At 36.0% G+C, this 23,132-nt stretch overlaps 4 protein-coding genes and 1 pseudogene across 6 annotated transcripts; 3 read left to right on the forward strand and 2 right to left on the reverse strand.

Annotated features, from left to right (window-relative positions):
* Positions 1–635: 635 nt before the first annotated feature.
* On the reverse strand, positions 636–4,454 carry LOC111277009 (BTB/POZ and MATH domain-containing protein 4-like). Its single transcript, XM_022863094.2, has 4 exons — positions 3,997–4,454; positions 2,444–2,789; positions 2,015–2,294; positions 636–1,134 (listed from the first exon to the last, which is right to left on the reverse strand). The coding sequence occupies exons 1-4, from the start codon at positions 4,368–4,370 to the stop codon at positions 860–862; spliced, it is 1,275 nt and encodes a 424-aa protein (XP_022718829.2). The 5' UTR covers positions 4,371–4,454; the 3' UTR covers positions 636–859.
* Positions 4,455–5,429: 975 nt separating this feature from the next.
* LOC111277010 (putative zinc metalloprotease EGY1, chloroplastic) lies at positions 5,430–9,850 on the forward strand. Of its 2 annotated transcripts, XM_022863095.2 has the most exons (10): positions 5,432–6,001; positions 6,327–6,791; positions 6,935–7,075; positions 7,290–7,391; positions 8,058–8,269; positions 8,466–8,516; positions 8,604–8,673; positions 9,246–9,314; positions 9,414–9,464; positions 9,585–9,850. In XM_022863095.2, exons 1-10 carry the CDS (start codon positions 5,603–5,605, stop codon positions 9,741–9,743), a joined length of 1,719 nt encoding a protein of 572 aa, XP_022718830.2. In that variant the 5' UTR covers positions 5,432–5,602; the 3' UTR covers positions 9,744–9,850. The 2 variants fall into 2 exon arrangements, with proteins under 2 accessions (XP_022718831.2, XP_022718830.2); XM_022863096.2 differs by lacking the exon at positions 9,246–9,314 and having other exon boundaries at positions 5,430–6,001.
* Positions 9,851–10,122: 272 nt separating this feature from the next.
* LOC111277012 (histone-lysine N-methyltransferase SUVR3-like) lies at positions 10,123–12,255 on the forward strand (annotated as a pseudogene).
* On the forward strand, positions 10,772–14,984 carry LOC111277011 (uncharacterized). 2 transcript variants are annotated; one of them, XM_089763863.1, is made up of 3 exons: positions 10,772–10,908; positions 12,655–13,696; positions 14,520–14,984. In XM_089763863.1, exons 2-3 carry the CDS (start codon positions 13,316–13,318, stop codon positions 14,871–14,873), a joined length of 735 nt encoding a protein of 244 aa, XP_089619989.1. In that variant the 5' UTR covers positions 10,772–10,908; positions 12,655–13,315; the 3' UTR covers positions 14,874–14,984. The 2 variants fall into 2 exon arrangements, with proteins under 2 accessions (XP_089619989.1, XP_022718834.1); XM_022863099.2 differs by lacking the exon at positions 10,772–10,908 and having other exon boundaries at positions 12,263–13,696.
* Positions 14,985–15,887: 903 nt separating this feature from the next.
* Positions 15,888–22,575, reverse strand: LOC111277013 (putative inactive leucine-rich repeat receptor-like protein kinase At3g03770). The gene is made up of 9 exons (XM_022863100.2): positions 21,710–22,575; positions 19,935–21,432; positions 19,526–19,659; positions 18,683–18,923; positions 18,063–18,268; positions 17,931–17,980; positions 17,440–17,551; positions 16,545–16,839; positions 15,888–16,299 (listed from the first exon to the last, which is right to left on the reverse strand). The coding sequence occupies exons 2-8, from the start codon at positions 21,286–21,288 to the stop codon at positions 16,561–16,563; spliced, it is 2,376 nt and encodes a 791-aa protein (XP_022718835.2). The 5' UTR covers positions 21,289–21,432; positions 21,710–22,575; the 3' UTR covers positions 15,888–16,299; positions 16,545–16,560.
* Between the last annotated feature and the right edge of the window lie 557 nt (positions 22,576–23,132).

A 23,132-nucleotide genomic window follows, 5' to 3' on the forward strand; every position in this document is an offset into this window, starting at 1 on the left:
TATTTACTTTAAATATATCTATTCAAGAAAGATTTGACAAAAGCTTCTTCAGCTATGCAAGATTGATAGAGAAATAGGAAGTCGGTACACAGAGCTGTGCTGGGCAAAGAAAAAATTAAAAGGGAAAGCTTTGATCTCAACTCTATTAAAGATTGCCTAAAATGCTTGTGTGTATTTCGTATGGAGGGAAAGAAACAAGAGGATATTCAAGCACGGGAGGTGACGACAAGGTGACAACAACACAAATGGTGGACAAAGTCAAAGAAATTGTAAGATTCAAACTGCATAAATTGAAACATATTGCAAGAGATATGATAAACGAACAATTTAGTGAAGATTGAAACATGAAAGTAGATTTTTTAAAATAAATTGTTTATGAATTGTTTTTCTTTGATTGTTAAATTATAGAACAATTATATTGTAGTAGATTCCTGTTAACTTTGGATAAATAAAAATTCAACTTATCAAAAAAAAAAATCAAATTCAAAGCATGAAAAATAAAATGAAATCTTAAATTTTAATCACTTTTTCATGTTGGTCAGTAGAAAAATGCTTTTAAAGTGATTTTTTTAAAAAAAGTTATTTAATTTTCTTATACAAACTCAAAAAAAAAAAAAAAGGCAAATTATACTGTATATAGAAACCATAAGTACATTGCCACCATAGCTTAGTCAGTGACACAACATACAATACAACGTGAAACATGAAACTTGAAACATAAAACATGAGACAATTCACAAGATAGAGGTAAATGTTTCCTCACAATTAGTGTTCTTTTTCATTCCACAATTCTTTTCCTTTGCAGCCATCTAATGTCCTCAATGTTAGTTTAAAAAACAATGTTACCATGTTTCCAACATCATTCTTCTTGCCTGGGACTCCCCTCGCCGCCATCATCAACTCCTTCAAGTTGTACCCACAAGCCTTGATTTTGTTCCCCTCCGTTTTCCCAGGTTTGCTGCCTTACACTCCTGTTGATCGTATCACCACCATCAGAAAACTGTGCCCACACGCTTCGGCTCTTCCCCCCACCACTGAACTCTTCCTCGCATCCTGCAACTGTCTTGAGGAGCTCTGACTGCAGTGACGGGCAGTTTTCTTTGAGGTATTCAAAACCATCAGAGCGCATAACAGCTGTGCATCAGATAGAGCAAGTCAGAAAATGTGGTTTGACAAGTTAGGGAGCTGAAGGAATATAGCTTATAGTAATAATGGAAACCTTAGCTTCTAGTAATAGGACCTCCTGAAGAGCAAACAACTTTGTAAACAGAATGTGCTGAAGTTGTTTAATCTTAACATCATTTGACATGTCAAACTGAAGTCCATCAAAATTAAACAACTTAAGAAATTGACAGTTTAACATGCCTTTAGTGATGCTAAAGCAATCATTTCTCCAAACGGGCAGCATGACTGTTTCCAACAACCCTATAATCTACGCCCCCTCCCCCTCCAAACACCCGCCCCCCCCAAAAAAAAAAAGGACTGGAGGACTCACTCTCAAAACATAGAGACGTAAGATAATGGCCACACTAGATTTTATCTGACAACAGCTTTGATCATCTGGAGTTTTGGATACTAACCTTACCCATGGGTTAGGTGAGGCTTAGGCTTGAAAAACATAGCAGAAGCCTGGCCTAAAACAGGCAAGGCCCTGCAGGCTGCCTGGACCATGAAAACAGCCAGAACCAAGAAAAGAAAATATGACCGTTCTCAAAAACCAAATATTTAAACTGTTTCATGTTCATCATAAATCTGAATCCTGAGCATCATCTCAAGATATTTTCTGATATGAAATACACGTAGACTTGTCATAAAAGGGATATATGAGCTTTTTTGACATTCATCATAAACTGAATGCTAACATCATCTCAATTCTCAAGACATTTTCAGATACAAAATACACTTAGATTGTCATAAAAAGGACACCAGGCTTTACCCAGCACATGCTAACATTGCTCCAATGTTTCTATATAACGTAAAACTTGGAAAGCAATAAAAAAACTCAAGAACTTACCAACAAGATTTTCAGCAGCAAATTTTAAGCAAACAGATTTTAGATCCATAGCATGATATCGATCGGCCAGAGCTAAAATATTTGCAACTGAGTTCACAGATATATCCTTGCAGATTACAGACTCACACATTAATCTGAGTCTAGGCAAGTCATATTTGTCTGCTGCTGCCAACAACTTTGCAGCTAATGCGTCAGATATAGATGGCATACAAGATGAGCTAGTCCCCACAAACTCTTCGTCATCAATAAGACTGTCTCTGTATAAGAAATGCAGCAAAGCCTGCCCAAATGCACATGGTAGAGAATGTTAAGAAAATAAAATAACCAGGCATACGCTACATTCTCGTGCCATATCAAGAGAGCTAACTTGAACTTAAGCAGCATTACAACCAAATCCAAAGGTAAGTGAAATAAGGTAGAAAATGCTACCTTAAAAACCTTAGGCTCCATATCTGTAACAACTATTTCATTATTATCTTCTTCCATCCTATCAGAAAATTGAGCTTCAAATACAGGAGACCTAGCAGCTAATACCAACTTGTGAGCAGGAAACTTTTCCCCAAACACATTAAAAGTAATATCAGAACCTTCTTCATTTTCCAATAACATGCCAAAATGGGTTCCAATATCAGACTCAGGGACCTGTATGGAGTGCAATCTTGGGCAATCTGTTCCTGAAACCACAACACCAACAGTGCAATTTATTTTTAAGCAATCATCCTTGAGGAAATCTGATGTTTCAAGCATAGCCCGCCTGAAAAAACGCTTGTACCCCCTGAAAACAAAGAAGGCATTGAATTGATTTCAACCTATTGAAACTGAAAATGAATCAAGTGTGCCAACTTAGATAAGCAATTGCAAGCAAATTAATTGCTTCAAATAAGAAAGAGGAAAAACAACCATGTTTCCAAAAGAAGTAAGGTTCACTTAAAATGGTGGAAGGCCCTCCTTGCCTTCCCTGCCATACTCACAACTACAGTGACACCACTTAAGTTATTGATGGAACATTTTAAGAATGTTTACTAACAAATTAATTGATGGAGCCCTTAAAATCGGACCAAAAACTTATTCCTACATTAGGATGTAGAGTCAAATAACTGCATTGATAATTTAGTAACTTATGTTTCAAGAAAATTAAGAGGAAAATGGGGGCTTGGTGAAAATGGAAATTCCTGGAACATACAATCTTAAATTTTAATTAACATGATAATCACTCCCAAATGAGATTCTTTTTTCTTTCACAAGATTACTAACTTCAGTAATATAGCAGACACTTCAACTTAAGTTTGACCTAAAGCAAAGTAAAAGTTACATTGTATTTGGGTATGCAGGTAGGAGTTTTACAGATCCCATCAGTACTACTCAACATATATGGCTACAGTCTATTCTAATTAATCCCTTCTATTAATCAACCCCATCTAATAACCCCAATTTTCAATTCATTAATCATACAATTTTGCCATTATTAATTTTTTTCACGAACTCATTTACAAAATGCGGGCAAAATATCCATCACAAAGCCTCAAAAACAAAATTTTAACAAAAATAAAAAACCAAACAACTAGAATCAATTTTGTTTGGTACAACGGGTAGCACTGTGGCTTGGACCTAAAATTCCTACTCATAACACCCATCCTTACTACTTGAGCTAAGAGAAGGTGATAAAATTATCCTCAATTTTCAATGCATTAATCATACATTCTTCAGCAGATCATAATTTCCCATTCACTTCCGATCCTTCAAAAGCATCAATCTTTTTCATTTTCCCCTTTTCTTTAACACTTATTTCTTCAAACCCAATAACCTAAAAAATCTCCAAAAAAACTAAAATTTCACCAAGAATTAAAAAAAAAAAAGAAATAATAGCAATATTTTCCCTCGCGTATTAGAAAAATTCTACCAAAACCCTTTAAAACCCAAAGATCATCAAGATCAAAGAACACCCAAAAAATAAACCAATAAGAAGAAAGCCATTGCCTTACCACATACTTCCCCTATACTTAAGCGTATAAGGGCCACTTTCAAGAGATCGATCGAAATGGCTATGAACTTTATGCTTCCCTTTCCCACTTTGGTCCAAAAGGGTTAACTCAAAAAGGGCTCTAACATCTGTGCCTTCGCTTGCTAAAGCTACGAAAACTGAGACATAAGTTGAATTATCTTCTGGGTTTTTACCGTCAGGGTAAAAGTAAATTGCCCATTGATAACCTCCGACGGAGAAGCTCTCGCTGGCTATGTGTTTGCCTATGCCCATGCCTTTGGCTAAGGAATAACCTTTGATCGTGAAACGGTGGGAGCCATTCAGGGTCTGTGTTACAGACCGGGAACTTGTGGGTGAGCCCAACGGAGAGGGCATGGGTGGGAGGAGTTTGGGAGTTTTCTGGGATTTTGATTCTTTTATTGGGAAAGTGAGGTAAATGACCAAATATTTTGGCTGTTTTAATCTGTAGATGATTTATTTATGCTGTGATGAGAGCTGATTGATACGGAGACCAACGGTATGAACAGTCAATGGGCCGAAATTAAGTAGCATGGGCTTCATTGGCTCTCCAGTGCATCTGATCAAGTCCAACAGTCCCGTGCCCGGCATAGCCTAAAGAGGACCTGCAGCACAATTGGATCAAATTTAGCCCATAGACATGGAATTTGATGTAACAAATTTGACCAACAAATAGAAAGGAGCAAAGAAATTAGTAAAGGAAATACCACCAACTTGCTGCATTTAAGCAACATGCAGCAGCCGACGAGGTCAAGGTTCAGCCGCAAGAAAGAAATTCTAAAATCAATTAAGTTTAAATTTATTTGGTGTGAATTTAATTATTCGTTTATATTTTAATTTGTTATATTAACTAATTAATTAATTAATAATATATTATATATGAATGTAATAATTAATCATAATTATAAGTTATTTTGTACTAATAATTTAAAAAAAAATAACATTTAGTGAACTCTTAAATAAGTGAAAGGAAAAAGAAGAAAATGAGTCTTAGACCATATCTTCCGATAAACTGTTTGTTTTTCCTTCTACGTACAATGCTCGAGTTTCAAAAAAAAAAGGCAAAACGATCAATACTAAATTATTTATTTGAGGCAATTTACCGTCGTATTTAATTTTATCTTTTTTTTTTTAATTTCAAACTATATTTATTATTAATTTTAATTTAATATTAAAATATCTAATTTTATCATTACCATTATTTTTAATATAATAAAAGAATAGTCTATTAATAATTTATTCAAATGTCCTAATCTTAAGCAAAAGATGCGTGGATTATAATATATATATATATAACCGAAATAAAAAAAAAAATTGCAATTGGATAAAGTAATCGGAGCCCACATATCCAGCGTGGAAGAATAAATTAGGACACGCTGTCAAGCTAGCAAAAATAAAAATCCAAATGAAAAAGAAAAATGGAAACGCACAAAAAATATTTTTTTTAATATCCCGCAACGAAGAAGATAAAACTCCCATCAGCTCTCTGTTCAAAACCCACCAAAAGCCCAGAAAAAAAAATATAATTCAAACTTTTTTCTTTGTTTTTTATTTTTATTTTTTAAATCTTGGTCGGAGATTTTTATTGGATGGGAACTCTCACGAGCTGTAGTTTTAGCGCGGTGAATTTCCGGTTCCATTCCAGTTCAATTTTCCGCGAAAGAGTTGGCGTACGAGTCTTCGAGTCGAGGAAATTGAAGAGGAATTTGTGTTTTGTATGGAGTAGAATAGTTTCCAAGGAAGTTTCACGGGAAAAGTTTTTCAAAATTAGGTGTTTTGGGGGCGGTAACGATAATCACGGTGATTACACCAATAATGATGGAGACATTAAGGAGAATAATAATAATAATAATAATAATAATAATAATAATAATAATAATAATTCTTCATCCACAGAATCCACCATCACGACGGCGTCTCCGCCCGAAGAGAAGGCAGTGAAGGAGAAAAGCACCGGCAATGACCTGCCTCCGTCTGTTTCCTCAAGGGTACAGCTTTTGCTACTATTTTTTTATTGCATTTCTTAGTTATATTTATTACGTATTTAAGTTTTATTAAAAGGCATAAATTTAGTTGGCATTTTCGGAGAAAATTGTTAAAAGTAAATGAAAAGAAGGAAGAAATATTCAAGGAGAAATTTTTAGGTTAAGTTTGGTACTGAATTTTTGCTTTCGAAAGCAAAAAAGTGCCCTTAGACATTGGTAGCTAAATTCTGTGCTTAATTTAGGAAGATGAGTGAAGAGAGTGAAAGTTTGTGATAATAGTGCAATGGCATCTCAGATTCTAATGTGTTGATGTGTTTCCTTTCGTCAGCCACCAAACATAGCTCCTCTTGGATCAGTCTACAGTGATTTCCAAATTGATTCTTTTAAATTGATGGAGCTTCTTGGACCTGAGAAAGTTGATCCTACTGATGTAAAGCTAATTAAGGACAAGCTTTTTGGCTATTCCACATTTTGGGTGACTAAAGAAGAGCCATTTGGAGACCTTGGTGAGGGCATCCTTTTTCTAGGAAATTTAAGAGGGAAGAGAGAAGATGTTTTTACCAAACTCCATACTCGACTGGCTGAGATCATGGGTGATAAATACAATCTTTTCATGGTTGAGGAGCCTAATTCAGAAGCACCTGACCCGCGTGGTGGGCCACGTGTTAGCTTTGGTTTGCTGAGGAAAGAGGTCTCAGAACCTGGACCAACTACACTTTGGCAATATGTGATAGCTCTTTTGCTGTTCCTCCTGACTATAGGTTCCAGCGTGGAGTTAGGTATTGCATCTCAGGTATTCCATTTATGTAGAAATACTTTGACATTGCTGCATTGACCTGTAGAAGATAGATTAAGTTATATTTTCTGCATTTTTGTGGATATACCATCTTTATCATTCTGGAGATAGAGTATTGATAGTGTGCTATCTCTTGACAGATAAACCGACTTTCTCCAGAGATTGTGAAATACTTTACAGATCCAAATGCTGTTGAACCACCAGATATGGAACTGCTATACCCATTTGTGGAGTCAGCATTGCCTCTAGCGTATGGTGTTTTAGGGGTGCTTATATTTCATGTAAGTATGCCCATGCTTTTTGATGGTTTCCTTAGCAAGTTTCACTATCCTTTCCATTTTAGTTATGCAATTTGTCAATTATTGATCAATTTTGTGTTTGATATATTTATAAACGTGGTCTGCCAATGAGTAACATAATTGAACTTGATCAATTTTAGCTTTTATTAGGCGCTTATGTTTGACTTTTCTATGCCGTGAAATCTTTTGCCTGCAGGAAGTTGGGCACTTTCTTGCTGCTTTTCCAAAGAAAGTAAAACTAAGCATTCCTTTCTTCATTCCAAACATTACCCTTGGAAGCTTTGGAGCTATTACTCAGGTGAGCGTGACTTATTTCCTGTATGGAAACTCAAGGTAGAATTCTATGTTTGATTAAATTTAAATATTTTATGTCTTAACAAGGTGCCCCTGTTCAAACATCTGAGGTTGCCTTCTTGTATAGATAGGATATTCTAGCCACACAGACTTATTTTGTACCTGTATACACTTCATTGAGACTTTAGCAACAAATTTGTTATTCCAGTGTCCTCAATAATTTGAAAACCTTTGTCTCATGCAGTGTAACCTATCCTTTTAGGAGAAGTAGATGAAAATAATCAGTAGTGATAGATGTGTAGTTATTATGGTTTCTTAAGTTAATCTTATTGTCTTGAGATTCATCTTTTGATGGTTCAAAGTATCTCTCTGTCTGAACACACTTCATTCTTGTCTCTCTCCCTCTTCTGCTTCTTGGGGTCAAAATGACCTTGTCTTTGTTTTCTGAAATATAATATGTTGTTTACATTTCAGGCAAAGCTTAGATTTTATATTCTTGGCTATCAAACATTCTCTTTCATGCAATATTTTTTTCAGTTATTTTCTGCTTGAGCTCTCAATACCTGCTTTCTTGGCTTGACTTAATATGAGGAATGAGGAATGTCCAATTGAAATACTTTAGCTTTTAAAATGATATTTAAAAGTGCTCCTTAATTCTTACTTCCTGCAGTTCAAATCTATTCTTCCTGATCGGAGTACAAAAGTTGACATTTCCCTTGCTGGCCCATTTGCTGGTTCTGCATTGTCTTTTTCAATGTTTGCTGTTGGTCTGTTGCTTTCATCAAACCCGGATGCAACTGGGGACTTTGTGCAGGTTCCTAGCATGCTGTTTCAGGGTTCATTGCTCCTTGGACTCATCAGTAGAGCAACTCTCGGTTATGCGTATGTCCTTTTGCTTTGACAGCTTTATTATTGACTGAACAGAGTATTATGCATGAGCTTTGATGAAATCTGAGGAGCCAATAATGTTGTTTTCCAATTTTCCTCTTGTATTAATCTAGCAGTTGTACCATGTTAGGTCATGGAGATCATATTTTTGTGATGAAAATAATGGACAAATTATTTTGTCAATTTGCAGGGCAATCCATGCTGCAACAGTGTCAATTCATCCTCTTGTGATTGCAGGATGGTAGGGTTAAATTCCTGGATTATCTGCTTACCTTAATTCAATGTCTGGATTTTCTTAATATGCTTACCATACAAGTTACTGTTGCAGGTGTGGCTTAACCACAACAGCTTTTAATATGCTTCCTGTGGGGTGTCTTGATGGTGGAAGGGCTGTGCAGGTACCTTCTGTCTCTATCTCAGCGCTGCAGAGGTTTTTTTTTTTCCCCCTAATTTTACATCTTCCTAATAGAGAGTACTGAAGAATTAGCAGTGTCAAGCCATTAGCCTTTTTCACTTCTTCTCCCCCATCCTCTAGCTTTGATGATATCTTGGGATTAGAGTGAGAAACAACCATTACCAGGGTAATTTGGTAGGAAGAAGATAGATTAAAGAGTGAAATCGAGATAGGAACGGAGGAAATTTTTTATGGAAATAGAACAAACAGGGCAAGTAAAAGATAAAACCAATGGGGAGGTGAGCTTCGTACCACACAAAAAGAAATAATCCTTTCATATACAAGGGAAAATTGCATATCAACAAGTTTTCTTTTGTTTTCATGTTCTAGTAGTTGACCAGTTGCATTTCTATTATTTGTATGTATAGGTACACTGAGTGGACTATTTTTTAGGCTCCAAGTGTTATAAACAAATTGAGAAATAGCAACTTTAATTTGATCATGCATGAAATAGCTCTAATTACCTAATGCGAACTATGTACAAGATTTATGAAATTTAGTTGCATACTTTTTCAGGGTGCTTTTGGAAAGGGTGCGCTGGTTGGGTTTGGTCTGACAACTTACACATTGCTTGGATTAGGAGTGGTATGCTCATACTAGTTAGACTCAGCCTGGTCGTGCATTATAAACCAGTTTCCCCAATCTTTTGTATGATGCAACTAATCTCTGTGATCTTATTTGCAGATTGGAGGACCTTTATCACTTCCCTGGGGGCTGTATGTGCTGATATGTCAGGTATGCCAATCGAACCTTACTTAGTATAAGAAATTAAAGTAGAATTAACTATAATCTTTCTTATAAAGTAGGATTAACTATATGCTTTCTTATCATTTGATTGTAATGACAAATGGTCAGAGGACTCCAGAAAAACCCTGCTTAAACGATGTAACTGACGTCGGAACATGGAGGAAAACAGCCGTTACAGTAGCTATTTTTCTTGTTGTGTTGATGCTGCTTCCTGTATGGGATGAGCTTGCTGAAGAGCTAGGTATAGGCCTTGTAAGCACATTTTAATACGTATAAATATGTAGGTTATGAAGAAAGAAATTAGAGTGAAGCCAATTTTGATATAAAGCCAAATAAAACTCAAATAATAGCCAAAGCAATTCTTGTTCAATTTATATATGTTGTTGTAAATCGTTCTCCTCTTTCCCTTAGTTCGTAATTTTTGGTTCCAGATTCATTGGAATATAAAACCTTTTAATTTGTTGTAACTTCCTCCAAGAAATTAGTCCAATAAGATTTCGCAGCTGCTTTCCTTTTGTTATCTTTCTTGGTAATTGTCGACTATTAAATTTGAATGCTTGGCATTGATTCGATTTAAGAATCATTTAGAATCATAAGGTAAAGAAAAAGAAACTGAGGTCGAAACAAATTATCCAATTGTAACCATTTGTTTTATTCGAAACTCATCTCAAAACTAGCAGCTCCAACTTTCTAGACCAAACCAAACTAGTTCGGTTCATGTTGCCGCCACCAACAGCGGCCGAAAAGTCCCATCAAAACGAACCAGACCCACAAACCCGACGCTTGAACCACCCTTTCTTTCAGTGCGCAACCTTGATCTTTCCACGGCTAACCTCTCAAGGACTAGCTACAATCTCCGTTACCTGCAAACCTTTACCAAGTAGCCCATTCCATCACTCTCCACCGTTCCCTCGATGCTCCCAGGTCCTTTGAAAACTTTCCCATCCTATTTCACGAAACGGTCAATCAATACCCATATGCCTACTTCATCTGTGCCCCTTCTCAAATCATTCCTTCTTCTTCTTCTTCTTTAAAGCGCCATTTTTGGGGATCCAACTCACTCTGTCCTAAATCGTCGCACAGTCAGATCCTTCCGGGTCGAACTCGTCTAATGCTGAAATGGGTTGTGCTGATGACCCGACTTGGGGCAAGTCGGGTGAGTGTGGTGGACGAGTCGGGTGTGAGAGGTGTGAAAAGGTGAGTGAATATAATGTGATTGGATGTCCATGCCTGGAGTTGAAGGGGGGCCGAGGGGGTGGGGAATGGGATAATGAGTGAATGTGGACCCAGTTGCCGTTGTGGTTTGCGGTGTGGGAGTCCGCTGAGCCAGATGAACACGAGTTCAGTTGATGATTGGAAGAGACGTAAGAAAAGGGTGGGGCTTATATGCTGCTCAATGGATTCAGAGGGGGTAATTCGTCTGAGTATGCAGGTACTTAATTTCAAATTTTAGCTTTTCTTTTTTATTCTTTATTATATGTATTCCTTTTACTCCAAAATGAATCTTTTAATATGAAATGTTTTGGAGATTGTATTGTTTTTAGTGTCTTAGGTGAATTTAGTTGCCTTTTCAGTAGATTTGTAGCTGGTATTGGGTTTTTTGGTTACACTAATTGATGATTCTTAAAAGACTGCGCTATGTTTAAGAAATGAGAAGCATGAGTCTGGTCAGGGCTTATTGCCAGAGGAATTCCATAACTAGAAAAGATTATGATGACTTGTGCAAAGCATATGGAAAATGAAATAAGTTTTGAAGATATGTATGTACATAAGATGGAGACAGCACCATCACAAATTAATGACGCAGGCTAGATAATATTTCTGCTCTAGCAATTCAACATTCCAACTAGCTTTCTGTTTCTTCCTACCATTTTCCTTTGCTGTTTTGCTTCATGTCACCAATGCATAACAACTTGGCATCTTTAGCAAAGTGGTGGCTGTCACTCCTTACTGAGCAGGCTGATGGTTTGCCTTGCCATCATCCCATTTCGGCTTTCTGGTTGTTACCAGTCTTCTTCTTCTTGCTTTGTGGTTCTTACTATTGTAACTTGTAAACCTTAATGTGTCTTTCCTCTGGTAAATACAATGCCATCTTCGTCTTACCGTTAATCATGATTCTTCCCCACCCTCCTCTCCATCATACCTATTTGGTTTTGTTCTTTGTGCACATCATTCATTGTCCCCCAGCATTAGAAGAACGTGCTGTCTGGAAGGAATTGTTTTGAGACATATTTTGGATGGAAGTAATTGCTTCTATTATTCCTCATTTCTGCACAGCTGGTGCATAATTTGTATCTCTGGAGGTTAGTCCTTAAATGCTATTCTATTTTACAATTTGCTTGGATAGGTGAGCTTTTAACATCCAAAGAAGCTAGGAGGCAACAAATCTGTGATGAACCTGTTTCAAACGGTCACTTTTCTTCTGCTCTTCCAGTTGTGAGAGACCATCTTCCATCTGGGAAGGCATGCTTGAGGATTAATATAGATGCCACAAGAGTTGGAAATGTTGGTCGCAAAATTAACCATTCTTGTGATGGTGGTAATCTATCAACAATACTTGTGAGAAGCTCAGGAGCTTTCTTGCCATGTCTTTTTTTCTTTGCTTCAAAAGACGTAAAAGAAGATGAGGAGCTTACCTTTAGCTACGGTGAATTTTGGGTCAGGCCTCAGGGCTTGAAATATTTACGTTCAGAACATACTTGAAAGCACATAAGCTGTTACTAAAGGGATTGCTCCACAATTGACTGGTGATTTTCATAAAATATAAATTTATTTTCTAAATGTATAGCTATGAGATAAGGCGATCAAGTAAGCCTGATTTGTGTGCTAATTTTCTGTCATGTCTCTTCAAGAGAACCATGCTAGATATCCTTCGTTTTTTGGTACAAGGAGAGCATTACAAATTGAACTTTTGAATATTTACCCATTAGAATTCATTACTTAAAAGCTTTTACCTCTTTACTCAAAATTAAAGTTTCATTCCTTCTGACAGCATAAATCACCTAGTTTGTTAGGTGTGCATGAAGACCAACAATCTGTAGATTTTCTTCTCTATCTGCTAACTGTTTGCATTCTTGTCAAAATTCCTTTGTCAAAGAAAATTTTCTTTCTGCTCTCTTACTCTTCTTTTGAATTCAACAAGAATTTGTCTGTTCAATGATGTAACTTTTTCTTGTAGCTTGGTTGATGGTACAAGTTAACAGGGAAAATTGTTTCCGGTTCCATTTAGACATGGAATTTTCTTATGTTTGGCAATGAGTACTAGCAGAAATATAACCATCACAACAAGAAAGGGGACTAGATGCTGAAACTTCATCCATGGCATGACATCCATGAACGTTTGATAGCTGGCTACAAGTCCCACACGCCACAGGCAGCACAAATTTTGTGCCCTCCCATAAAGACAACCCTCTTCAACTCTCATACGTGAAACTTCTCATTTTCTTTGCCCCCTTTTTTTTTTTTTACATATAATCTCATATCTGACATCTTGATTAAACTAATAATTAACCAAACCCCAAATCCTATATCAAACAGAGTTACTCCCTTTGCACGTGCCCCTCACACCACCCATGCTCTTCCCATTTCACTCCCTTCCCTTCCAACCACCAACCACCAACCATAACGCCCCTGCTCTCTTTCTCTATTTAATTTTTATATTATAAAGTTTTTTTTAACAAAAAAAAAAAAAAGACAGAAAATTAAGGTTACCACATTCCTCTTGGCAACCCTATTCACGAGACAAACGTGCACTTCTTCCATTTTTTTCACATATAAGCAACCAAACTCACCACCTTTCTCATTTGCTTTCTCTTCAACCGTGACCCTAATATCCCTCAATGGCCGAGCCACAATGCCATGGCGTGTCTGAAACTCGTAGGAAGGGAACCAGCAAGCGTGCCACCATGCCGGTCGAGGCTGAGCCAGTGGTGGCGGAACTTGCACCGGTCCCAGCAGCACCATGTGGGGCATGCAAGTTCTTGAGGCGGAAGTGTATTAGTGGGTGCATTTTTGCACCCCACTTTGGTTCAGACCAGGGTGCAGCCAGGTTTGCTGCCGTGCACAAGGTTTTCGGTGCTAGTAACGTTTCAAAGCTCTTGCTTCACATCCCGGTGAACCAGAGACATGATGCTGTGGTCACAATATCGTATGAAGCTCAGGCCAGGCTATCGGACCCGGTTTATGGTTGTGTCTCAACCATACTTTCTTTACAACAACAGGTTAATTACACATGCACTACCGTATTTAGTTTTCTTCCTTTTTTTTGTTGGCTTTTTAAATGGAAACCAATTAAATGATGTTGGCTAAGTTGTTTTCTTGCTGGCAACATCTTCTTTAAGTCGCATACTGTTTGAAAAAGGAACCAATGGACACCGAGCCTTCACGTTTTTCTCATTGTTTTAGTATTGTGCTGATTTAGCTTGACAAAAAACAAATGTATAATTAATTTAATTACCTTAGAAAAAAAATACTATCACGTATTATATTTTATATATATATATATATATATATATATATAAATAAGAGATTGCAGTTTAGAGATAAAAATAAATTACAAATATTGAAATTTAAATTTTAAATATATTATATGTTATTTTTTAAAAATAAATGCATGAACCGGTTTAATTTAATTAAATCCCGAATTCTCTCAAATATTGTATTTTCTGCCTTGCCTAGACCAGACAATATGAATTTAACAGTTAACAAGATGTAAAGTTATACGTCCTTTAATTATCAATAGGGTAATGTTTAAGTTTCTTTACTATATCTAACACCAAAAGATTGCTCCAATAATTTCTTGTAGTAAAATATTGTTAAATCTGATAAAAAAATTTTGCTAAAATATTCTTTCCTATTGCTAAAAGTACGTAATTTTTAAATCCTTATTTTTATTATATGTGAGAATAAATATGTATATAAAGAGTATTACGACTTGAATCTAAAATCTCTTTGGATCAGATTTTATTCTATTTTTTGGTGATTAATTTCATGCTTAAAGTTGATAGAAAATTGGTGTGATTTTCTTTTTTTTTTTTTTGGCAGGTTGCATCTCTGCAGGCTGAGCTAGCACTGGTGCAAAACCAACTGATCAACAGTCGAATTGCCATGGTAAATGCACTTGAAAGCTCACAGCAACAGCAGCAGCAACAACAACAACATGAACAACGTATTGCTTTGCTGCAGCCAGCATATTCAAACAATTCCTCAGCTTCCAATAATCTCATAAACATCAGCAACTTTACCTCCAATTTTGACCTTGTGGCTGAAACTACTGCACCTTCTTCTCAGAGCATGGACCGTCTTCAGCTCTCTGAACCATGCAATGATGAAGAAGATGATGAACAAGATAGCCAGATTCCGGCCATTTTCGCCAATCAAATTATTCACAGCAGATAAAACCTTAGGATTTTTTTTCCTTTCCTTTATTTTTTCCTTTTTCTTGCAAATTAATAAACTTCTGACTTCATTAATATATGGACATATATGTGTCCTGCAGTTTCTCTTCTACCATGCACAAATATATTTCTATTTATATAATCTTATACTATATATATATATATATATATATATTATATTCTTATATATAGTATGTATAATTTTAAAGAAAATTGTTTCTAAAATATATTAAAGAAAATTAAAAAGATCGTATAAATTATTTGTGAATTTAGTACAATAAATATTATTTTAAAAAGGTAAAATTTTATAATATAAAATTATTATAATTTTAAGAGAACGCGAGTTTTTAATTTTTATATTAAATGAGTAATATTGAGTATTGATTATAATTAATTTTATAATTTATTTTATTTCAGTAATAAAAGTTTTTATCATTTTAGATGAAAATCAAATCATCTTTCAAAACATGAAATAATCACTTTAGATGATTTAAAATTACTATCACATGTATTGTCACATACATATAAGATCATCGAGTTTTTATCAAATGTGATGATCTAATAACTATTTGTTGATTATTGTGATTTTTAAGTGCCAAATACCACTTAAAGCTGAATGTATAAAAAAATAAATATAAACTTATAAAAACTAAAAATTTGTAAACAAACATGTTTTATTCAGCACCATTACAAGGGTAAATTTGTTCTAAAATAAACGAGGAGATCACTTTTCTTGAGTGATAAAACATTTTCAACATTTTGGATGTAATTTGCTGGCTTCAGTGATATAAAATCACAGCCACCTAAGATTCCCTGGCAGTAACCAAACAAAGTGATGAGGATTAAAAGAATACAGAGAATCATATAATATAGCATTAGTTGACGACTTGAACATCGCATAATTAATAAGGCCTGGCAGCAATTCCTTTTTGTTGTTCAGATGGTAATTGTAAGTGTAATTATGGATTATAAGAAAAAAGAAATCGAGACGACAGTATGACAAAAAAAAAAAAAAAAAAAAAAGAACAGGTTTCTGTATTTCTCAGAAAACCAGTATAGACAATTTGGTTCTGAAATTTCCAACTTTGTCAAGCTACTATATTACTAACTCCGATAATCACAAGAGGAGAAATAGGGATGACTTGAGTGTAAGGAAATGATGATAACACCTTTTGGGGAGCTTAGATAGCTTGGCATGAAGAATGTAGCAGCAGCAGCAGCAGAAAAAATAACTTTCCCGAGGCTTTGCTTGGTAGGAAAGATAGTCGAGGGACATGGTGGAAATAATGTTATAGTTAAGTTTCATAACTTCCTGTTTTATACATAACCATTGGATTAAAAGTTTTCCCTACCTTACTCTTCTCCATCCTTCCAAACAAAGGGGTACATATCCCTAGTGTCTTACACTTGTGACTGCCATGCATATCCTGCACAGAAAGTAAAGGACATCATGAAAGACCCCAGATTCGACTTTCATGAAAGACATTCTTGGTGTTTTTACTCTAAAAATGATAGGATGGAAAACAAAATTACTGATAGTTGTATCATAAACAACTTGTGGTTTTCATTTGTTAAATGTAAATTAGAAATTTCAGTTGACATTGACACTCTAAATCACTGCAACAAACTAGTTCAACAACCTGAAAACAAATTTGATAAGAAGTAGAAATACCTGAAAGTATTTTTTACTAACGGAAGGAAACACGAAGGTGTGGAGGCTGGGAAGGAGAGCCTGGAGATCCATCACTGCTCTGGGAATCTACCCGCCATGCATCCTGAACTTGAGCAGCAAACTGCAAGTTCCACAGCACATCCTCAACAGAAGGTCTCTCTGCAGGGTCCTGTTGTAGACATCTCACACAAATTTCCATCATTGTCTTTAAGGACTGATCCGAGCAAGATGTCTGAACCGCTGGATCAGCTATGCTTCTTCTAGTGCCATCATCGGTTGCCATAATTGCTCGTAACTGCACAGGATTAAAGGATAATGAATTACAGATTTGTACATGAGCTGCTTTGTACAGTCTGAAGAGGTAACACAACATTCTTTTTATAGGAAGCCCTGTTGCTTCTTAGTTATCAAGTAACGTTGTCTAGTAACCATGTATATTATTCATGATATCGATCAACCAACGTGAAACCTAGTTCTTCTAGAAACATAAAAATGACACAGAAGATGCAAAAACCATCACATCATGGTAGTACAAGTTCCTAGACCAAGTCCAGACAATTGACAAGGTAAGAAAATAAGTGTCTCTTCCTGTGCTAGCATTTCGGGGAAAAATACAGAAAAAGAAGTAAAAATATGTTTTCTTCCTCTTGCTGATACCTTGGACGAATATTACAAAACATTGGCTGACCTCTTTATGAAGGGGCCAATAAAAGTAAAACACATGTATCTGTTGATGGCAACCAACTTGTATGCGTTCTAAGTTCATATCTTAAGTTCAAAGTTTTTGTTGTCTGTCATGAAAATGTTTGTCTTTTGTGTTTTGTGATTAGAAATGAAAGAAAATGGGAATGAGAATTGGAACTCACAATTATCACAAAGTAAGACTATGATTTACCTCATTTTTAAGGATTTGGACTTCATTCCTGGATTTTGATGGCTTCCCCAGAATCATTTCTAGTAAAATCACTCCAAAATCATAGACATCAGCCTTATCTTCATAACTTACCCTGTCAAGTTACAGAAGCCAAAGCCAACAGTTTAATGAATTATCATACTTTAGATCCTCCCATTATTGACACTGACTTAAACTCAGAGGGGATGAACTTCAAGGGAATGAATAAATTAGCTATCCCAAAAGAAGAATGATTGTATGGAGAATAAGATTTCAGATCAATGGAAGTCCTTACTTCTCATACAAGTAAAATTTATAGATCTTGCTCACATGAATATTACCTTTAAAGAAATCATATACAGATAAATACAATTAGGGTGATATGCAGTCACTTGCCGTTTACGTGCTAAAAAGCATCATGAACATCTTACTTGAGCAATATCTGTTCGAACTATAACTGTAATATCAGTATCATCCAAGATGTCATTACAAACCTTGCACTATTACTTGGATCCTTGGGTAGAACAGAAGTTCCATGACCTACCTGCAAGAATGAGTAGTGCTAAATATTATCTCGCAACGTCCACTTCAAGGAAGCAAAAAGTTCCTACATAATTTGTTCATACCTTTCCTGCACTCTCCGCTAATAAGGGAAGGTTGTAACTGCTAATTTTTGCAACAAGGTTCTGGTCCATCAAAATATCAGTTATCTTCAATTTATTTGAGTACACACCAGGCACAATCCCTGTGTGCAAAAATTGGATGCCCTTTGCTATCCCTATTGCAGCTGATATGCGTTGTGCCCATGTAAGTGATCGTCTGGCATGTCCTTCTGTTAACCAGAATGTCAGAGATAACATGCCATCCAAACTAAAGATGATAAAATAAACATTCAGGTCTGTCAGGATGGAGGACAGGAAAATGAAATGGTGCTTTTATGTCACCATAACATGAAACAGATTGGATACCAATGTCATGTAGATGAACAACAGCGAAACAATCTGAACAAAGCAGTCACTCATTGTCATAACCATTTTTCCTTTTGTTTCATACTTTAAATGATCCACTCGAATGATCAAAAGGTGAGGCAAAGAACTCTTCTAGTCATAGAACTGACAAAATGCACTTTTCCTCTAGAGAATAATTAATGTGTCTAGTCACCCTAAGATGCAGAGAAGAAGGGTTCATATAGTGTGGCCTCAAAATCCTCATTCCAGAAAAAATTTAACATAGAGTTTCAGATTACCAGATATCCAGCTCCTCAGAGTGCCATTTGGTACGTATTCAAAGATGAGAAATATTCTGCTGACAGTTGAATCATCCAGGTAGCACTCAAAGCAATGCCCAAGAGCACTGACTAAATGGCGATATCTCAATTTAGAAATCAGCTCTACATGGTGCATAAAGCTTTGAGTGCTGTGTCTTTTCTTCATTTTCAGGCATCTAATGGCCACAAAGGTGCCATCTTTCAGCTGACCTCTATACATCTGAAATCATAAAAAGCAAAGGTTTAAAGGATTTTACATAGGAAACTTTCCCTTATTTTGGATGCAGATAAAAATAACACGACCAGAAAAGACTCAATAAATGGTCACTAAAGCTAGTAGATGGTTTGGACAATTTACATGAAAGCACATTATGCCGTTGCAAATTGTTGAAGCACAGGCTCACTTAGTATCATGTGTTGAAATTAGTTTAACCAATGACAAGGCTACTGGGATTTGAAAATCAGACCACCGGTTTAAACAAACTTTGGTACCGTGTTAGAGAATCATTCCACTTTTAACTGGTTTTATACTCGAACAAGGTAATAAGAAAGTAACAAAAGGAAGAAGGCTTGATCAAGAAACAAGAAGCAAAGGACAAAGGCTATTGAAACCAATTTTAATTCGCAAAACCAAAAGGCTGAAAATGAGTTATATGGAATCAACCAGCCAGAAAAGTCTGTTATTAGAGGAAGCATAGTAAGAAAACCTATCATGGTTGTGAAATAGAGCTTCAAGAAGCTCATGGTTGAAAAAAAATCATGGGAGTAAACTACACTGCTGCAAGGCAAAAGTATCAGGTATATATTAACCATATTAACTACCTGCCCTTGAGAACCTTCACCCATGAAAGCAGTTGTGTCAAAGTTGTTTGTAGCATTCTCAAGTTCTTCCAACGAAAATGTTCGAAAAGCCGGAAGTCCGAGTGCACCCAGCTTCATTGTTTGAGATATATACCCTTCAAGTAGCCAAAAGTCATATGGTCAGATTTGCAAGTAATGACAGCTATGGTAGGACACATTTATTTTATATTTATTTTTTGTTCTCTATGCATTTGTACTAACCAACAAATGAGATGCTCATAGGGTTGTGGAATCTAACAATTTCACATTCAACTGGAGTTTTTTGTTAAACCATATTTGAACTTGAGCCTAAGAAAGTATTCTTAGTTAATCAAGTCTATTTGGAATCATTATCTGTAACTAGAGAAAGAGAGACAGAAAGGAGCCTTACTTGCATTGGATAGTAACTTTGATGTGTATGCAGTTGATGCTTTCTCTGCAATCAATCTTGTAGTAGGTTTATTGATTGTCTTATTTGCATTCAACCTCCTAACAAATATGAAAATGAGACCAAGAAGTACTATTCCACCAATAATTCCTCCAGTTATGCCCAAGGCAAGAGTTACTTTAGAAGGTTTGGTCTTCTTATGATGAGGTAAGATTCCCACAGCTAAGGCTTCATTGCGGCAGAAGGAAAGGGGATGTTGATTTTCCTTTGCAGTTGCCAGGCAATTTCGAGCATAGAGGAAAACTCTGTCTTTAGAATCTGAAAGACATCTAGGCAAGTGTCCAGTCAAAAGATTTGAGGATAAATCTGCAAATTCAAGTTCTGCATTGCAAGATGTATTTTCAGAAAGCATCCCAGTGAGTTTGTTGTCTGCAATATTCAAATAAGTAATGGAAGGTAGGGATAACAATGATGGAGGAAATGGCCCAACAAATCTATTGAATGACAGGTCCAGCCATTGAAGTTGGTAATAGGAGCTCAATTCAGATGCAAGGCCAGACCTAAACCTGTTCTTTCCCAATACAAGGCGAACCAACTTGTTGCCAAGCTGAGGAAACTGAGGTCCAAAAGCATTATCTTCTAGATCAAGCTCTTGAAGATTTGTCAAACTGCTAAAATCAGGCACTTCTCCAAAAAAGTGGTTATGTGAAAGTGCAAGAACTCTAAGGTTCTCCAAACTGCTAAAAGAATCAGGCAAAGAGCCATTGAACAAATTTTTCCTCAAACTCAGAACAGCCAGAACTGGAAATAAACCTAGCCATTCAGGTAGCCGACCAGAGAACATGTTATCATCAAGTATGAGTGTTTGAAGGCTCGTTACAGATGAAAGCTCATGAGGGATGGCTCCATATAGTAAATTTGAGGTCATGTTAAGTATTTCCAATGAGGATAAACGTGCAATTTTACCAGGCAATGGCCCCCATAAACCAAGAGAAACCAATGTAAGGACTTTCAAGTTTGGAAGCTTAACAAGTGTTGTGACAAAGGAATCCACGGAAAAGTTTCTAGGTAACGAAGGACTTCCTTTATTTCCAATTATATGCAGCTGAGTTATGCTTTCTTCATAGCATACCACGGTTACTTGGGATGTAGGTTCAGCATTGCAGAAGTTTATGGTGCTATTCCAGCTACTTAAAATATCTGGATAATTCAAAAGCAGTTGAAGTCTTAAAAGGGTATGAGTCTGGGAGGATTGTAGTTGCTCTGACTGATTGATTAAAAGTAAAATGATAGCAAGAACTAAGCATGCCTGATGCCTGAATCCTTTAGCCATTGGAACCATATACAGAGCCAGCATTAGGGGAAAAGCACTGAGCAGCTTTGAAGGACTAGAAAATGAGCATAAGCTGCAGAGATACCATCAACTCAAAATAGGTAGCAAGCTTGTAATTTGTTTTCCACATTTGCAGAAACAGCAGAAAGGGTGTTGTAGTTTGAAACTCTGCAAACATTACCATAGTCATAACATTGGCAAAAGAAATAAACTCAAATAGATACAAAATTGAGGCTTTCAAATTTGGCATAAAATTATATTTTTAATAGAGATATTTAGCACTAAAGAGACACTCAACAAAATCAAATATAGTTCGTAAAATTTATTATTTATAGAGGCCTATTGCTCCTTATGAGAAGTTTTGACTGAATTTATTATTGTATAACACATTTTTAATACAATGTTCTTAGCACTATAACTTGTTTCAAAGATTTAGAAAGCTTACCTCTTGAGAGAACGGATTAAACAGACCCCAGCTCAACTGGTGTGCCCTGCAAAACTACATCTCTTTCTTCTTAGTACTCCTGAAAAGGTAGACGCAGACAAGTTTGGACCAGGAATTTCTTGCTGGAGAGCACTTGAGACTTTTTACTATTAAGACCAACTTAAGAATCAATAATTGTGACTTCAAAAAAAGAAATTTTCTGCCAAAATCCCTCAAAGAAAGCTCTCCAAAAATAGAACATCACCTTTCAAAGTGACCTTAAACCAAATTAAGATTATGGACTTTCACTTGCATTTCACACTTCACCTGTTCACACACAAACCCCCCCCCCCCCCCCCCAACCAAAACCCCACTTCAGTTGGTTTCTTGTTTCTTTCCAGAACTGTCCTCTAACTCTTTTGACCACCACTATAACAAAAACAACCCAAAAAACTTATCAACCATACAATCACTCAGGGACACCTCTAAATCCTACTGACAGAAGGAGAAATTTTTTTCTAAAACCGGTGTCAGTTTCTTGATGATGCAAGCCAAGACAAGCATGTGACACGGGTTTCTTCAAAGAAACTTGTAACAGCCAGATGTTTCACACCAAAGCTGTCCTGTAAATCCCACAAACCGACATTTCAGATTTTCTTTCTCAAGGAAAAAAAAAATAAAAAAGAGTACCCACAAACAAGTTTCTTTTTCTTTCTATAACTTTGTCACTGTTCTTTTTTTCCCCTTAAGAGAGTCTTAAAGAGACGCTATAGCTTGTGACCAAAAACAAAAAGAGAAAGAAGATATAGCTGGATATGGAAAAGAAAAAGAAAAAGAAAAAAAGGAATCCTGCAGAAGAGAGAAGAACCCTTTATTCCCCATAATTCAGTTTGTAATGCAAACAGGCTTTTATTTATCAGATTTGGATAAATAATGGAATGAAAAGTTTATGTTACAAATAAAAACATGTTAAGTCACATAAGAACAGACTGTAATGAAAGCTTTCGCTTTCTGGGTCTGGTAAACTTTGGCTTTCTGTAGTCCTGTCTGCTTTAAGCTGTGACCCCACTTCCATGGTTCAGTCTGTTACCTTTGGCGCCTTTCTTTTCATTTTTTATTTTTCTTTTCTCTTTGCTTCGCTGCTAGGCCTAGTGAGTTCCACTTGCACTTAACTCCAATAGTGAACTTCTCATTTTTTAAATTCAGCTCGCTCCATTATTATATGACTGGTGACACTGTTATCAGTTCCAGCTTAGAACTAATTGCATTATTTTTTTTTCTTGAAAGACACCTTGAGGTTTCAAATAGTAGATCAAAATTTGCATTATCAGAAGATGAATGATTAGAATTTAAAAAGCATAGAATTATTCAAGATGCCTTATTGCCAAGCCGCCTTTTAGTATTCAATTATTCTTTGAACCTCCAAACTTCTGGACCCTCTATA

The sequence above is a fragment of the Durio zibethinus genome, chromosome 7 (genome assembly GCF_047325235.1).
Source record: "Durio zibethinus cultivar Kanyao isolate XHJ-2024 chromosome 7, ASM4732523v1, whole genome shotgun sequence".
Lineage (NCBI taxonomy): Eukaryota > Viridiplantae > Streptophyta > Magnoliopsida > Malvales > Malvaceae > Durio > Durio zibethinus.

Coding starts and splice junctions, on each gene's coding strand:
- LOC111277009 (XM_022863094.2), bottom strand. CDS start 4,370: ATGCCCTCTCCGTTGGGCTCACCCACAAGTTCCCGGTCTGTAACACAG. Junction 2,295..2,443: donor TGGAGCCTAAGGTTTTTAAG/GTAGCATTTTCT, acceptor GCATTTGGGCAG/GCTTTGCTGCATTTCTTATA. Junction 1,135..2,014: donor TGCTGCTGAAAATCTTGTTG/GTAAGTTCTTGA, acceptor TCTGATGCACAG/CTGTTATGCGCTCTGATGGT.
- LOC111277010 (XM_022863095.2), top strand. CDS start 5,603: ATGGGAACTCTCACGAGCTGTAGTTTTAGCGCGGTGAATTTCCGGTTC. Junction 7,392..8,057: donor GCTTTGGAGCTATTACTCAG/GTGAGCGTGACT, acceptor TACTTCCTGCAG/TTCAAATCTATTCTTCCTGA. Junction 8,270..8,465: donor AGAGCAACTCTCGGTTATGC/GTATGTCCTTTT, acceptor GTCAATTTGCAG/GGCAATCCATGCTGCAACAG.
- LOC111277011 (XM_089763863.1), top strand. CDS start 13,316: ATGGCCGAGCCACAATGCCATGGCGTGTCTGAAACTCGTAGGAAGGGA. Junction 13,697..14,519: donor TACTTTCTTTACAACAACAG/GTTAATTACACA, acceptor TTTTTTTGGCAG/GTTGCATCTCTGCAGGCTGA.
- LOC111277013 (XM_022863100.2), bottom strand. CDS start 21,288: ATGCTGGCTCTGTATATGGTTCCAATGGCTAAAGGATTCAGGCATCAG. Junction 19,660..19,934: donor AAAGTTACTATCCAATGCAA/GTAAGGCTCCTT, acceptor GGCTACTTGAAG/GGTATATATCTCAAACAATG. Junction 18,269..18,682: donor TCTGAGGAGCTGGATATCTG/GTAATCTGAAAC, acceptor TCTGGTTAACAG/AAGGACATGCCAGACGATCA.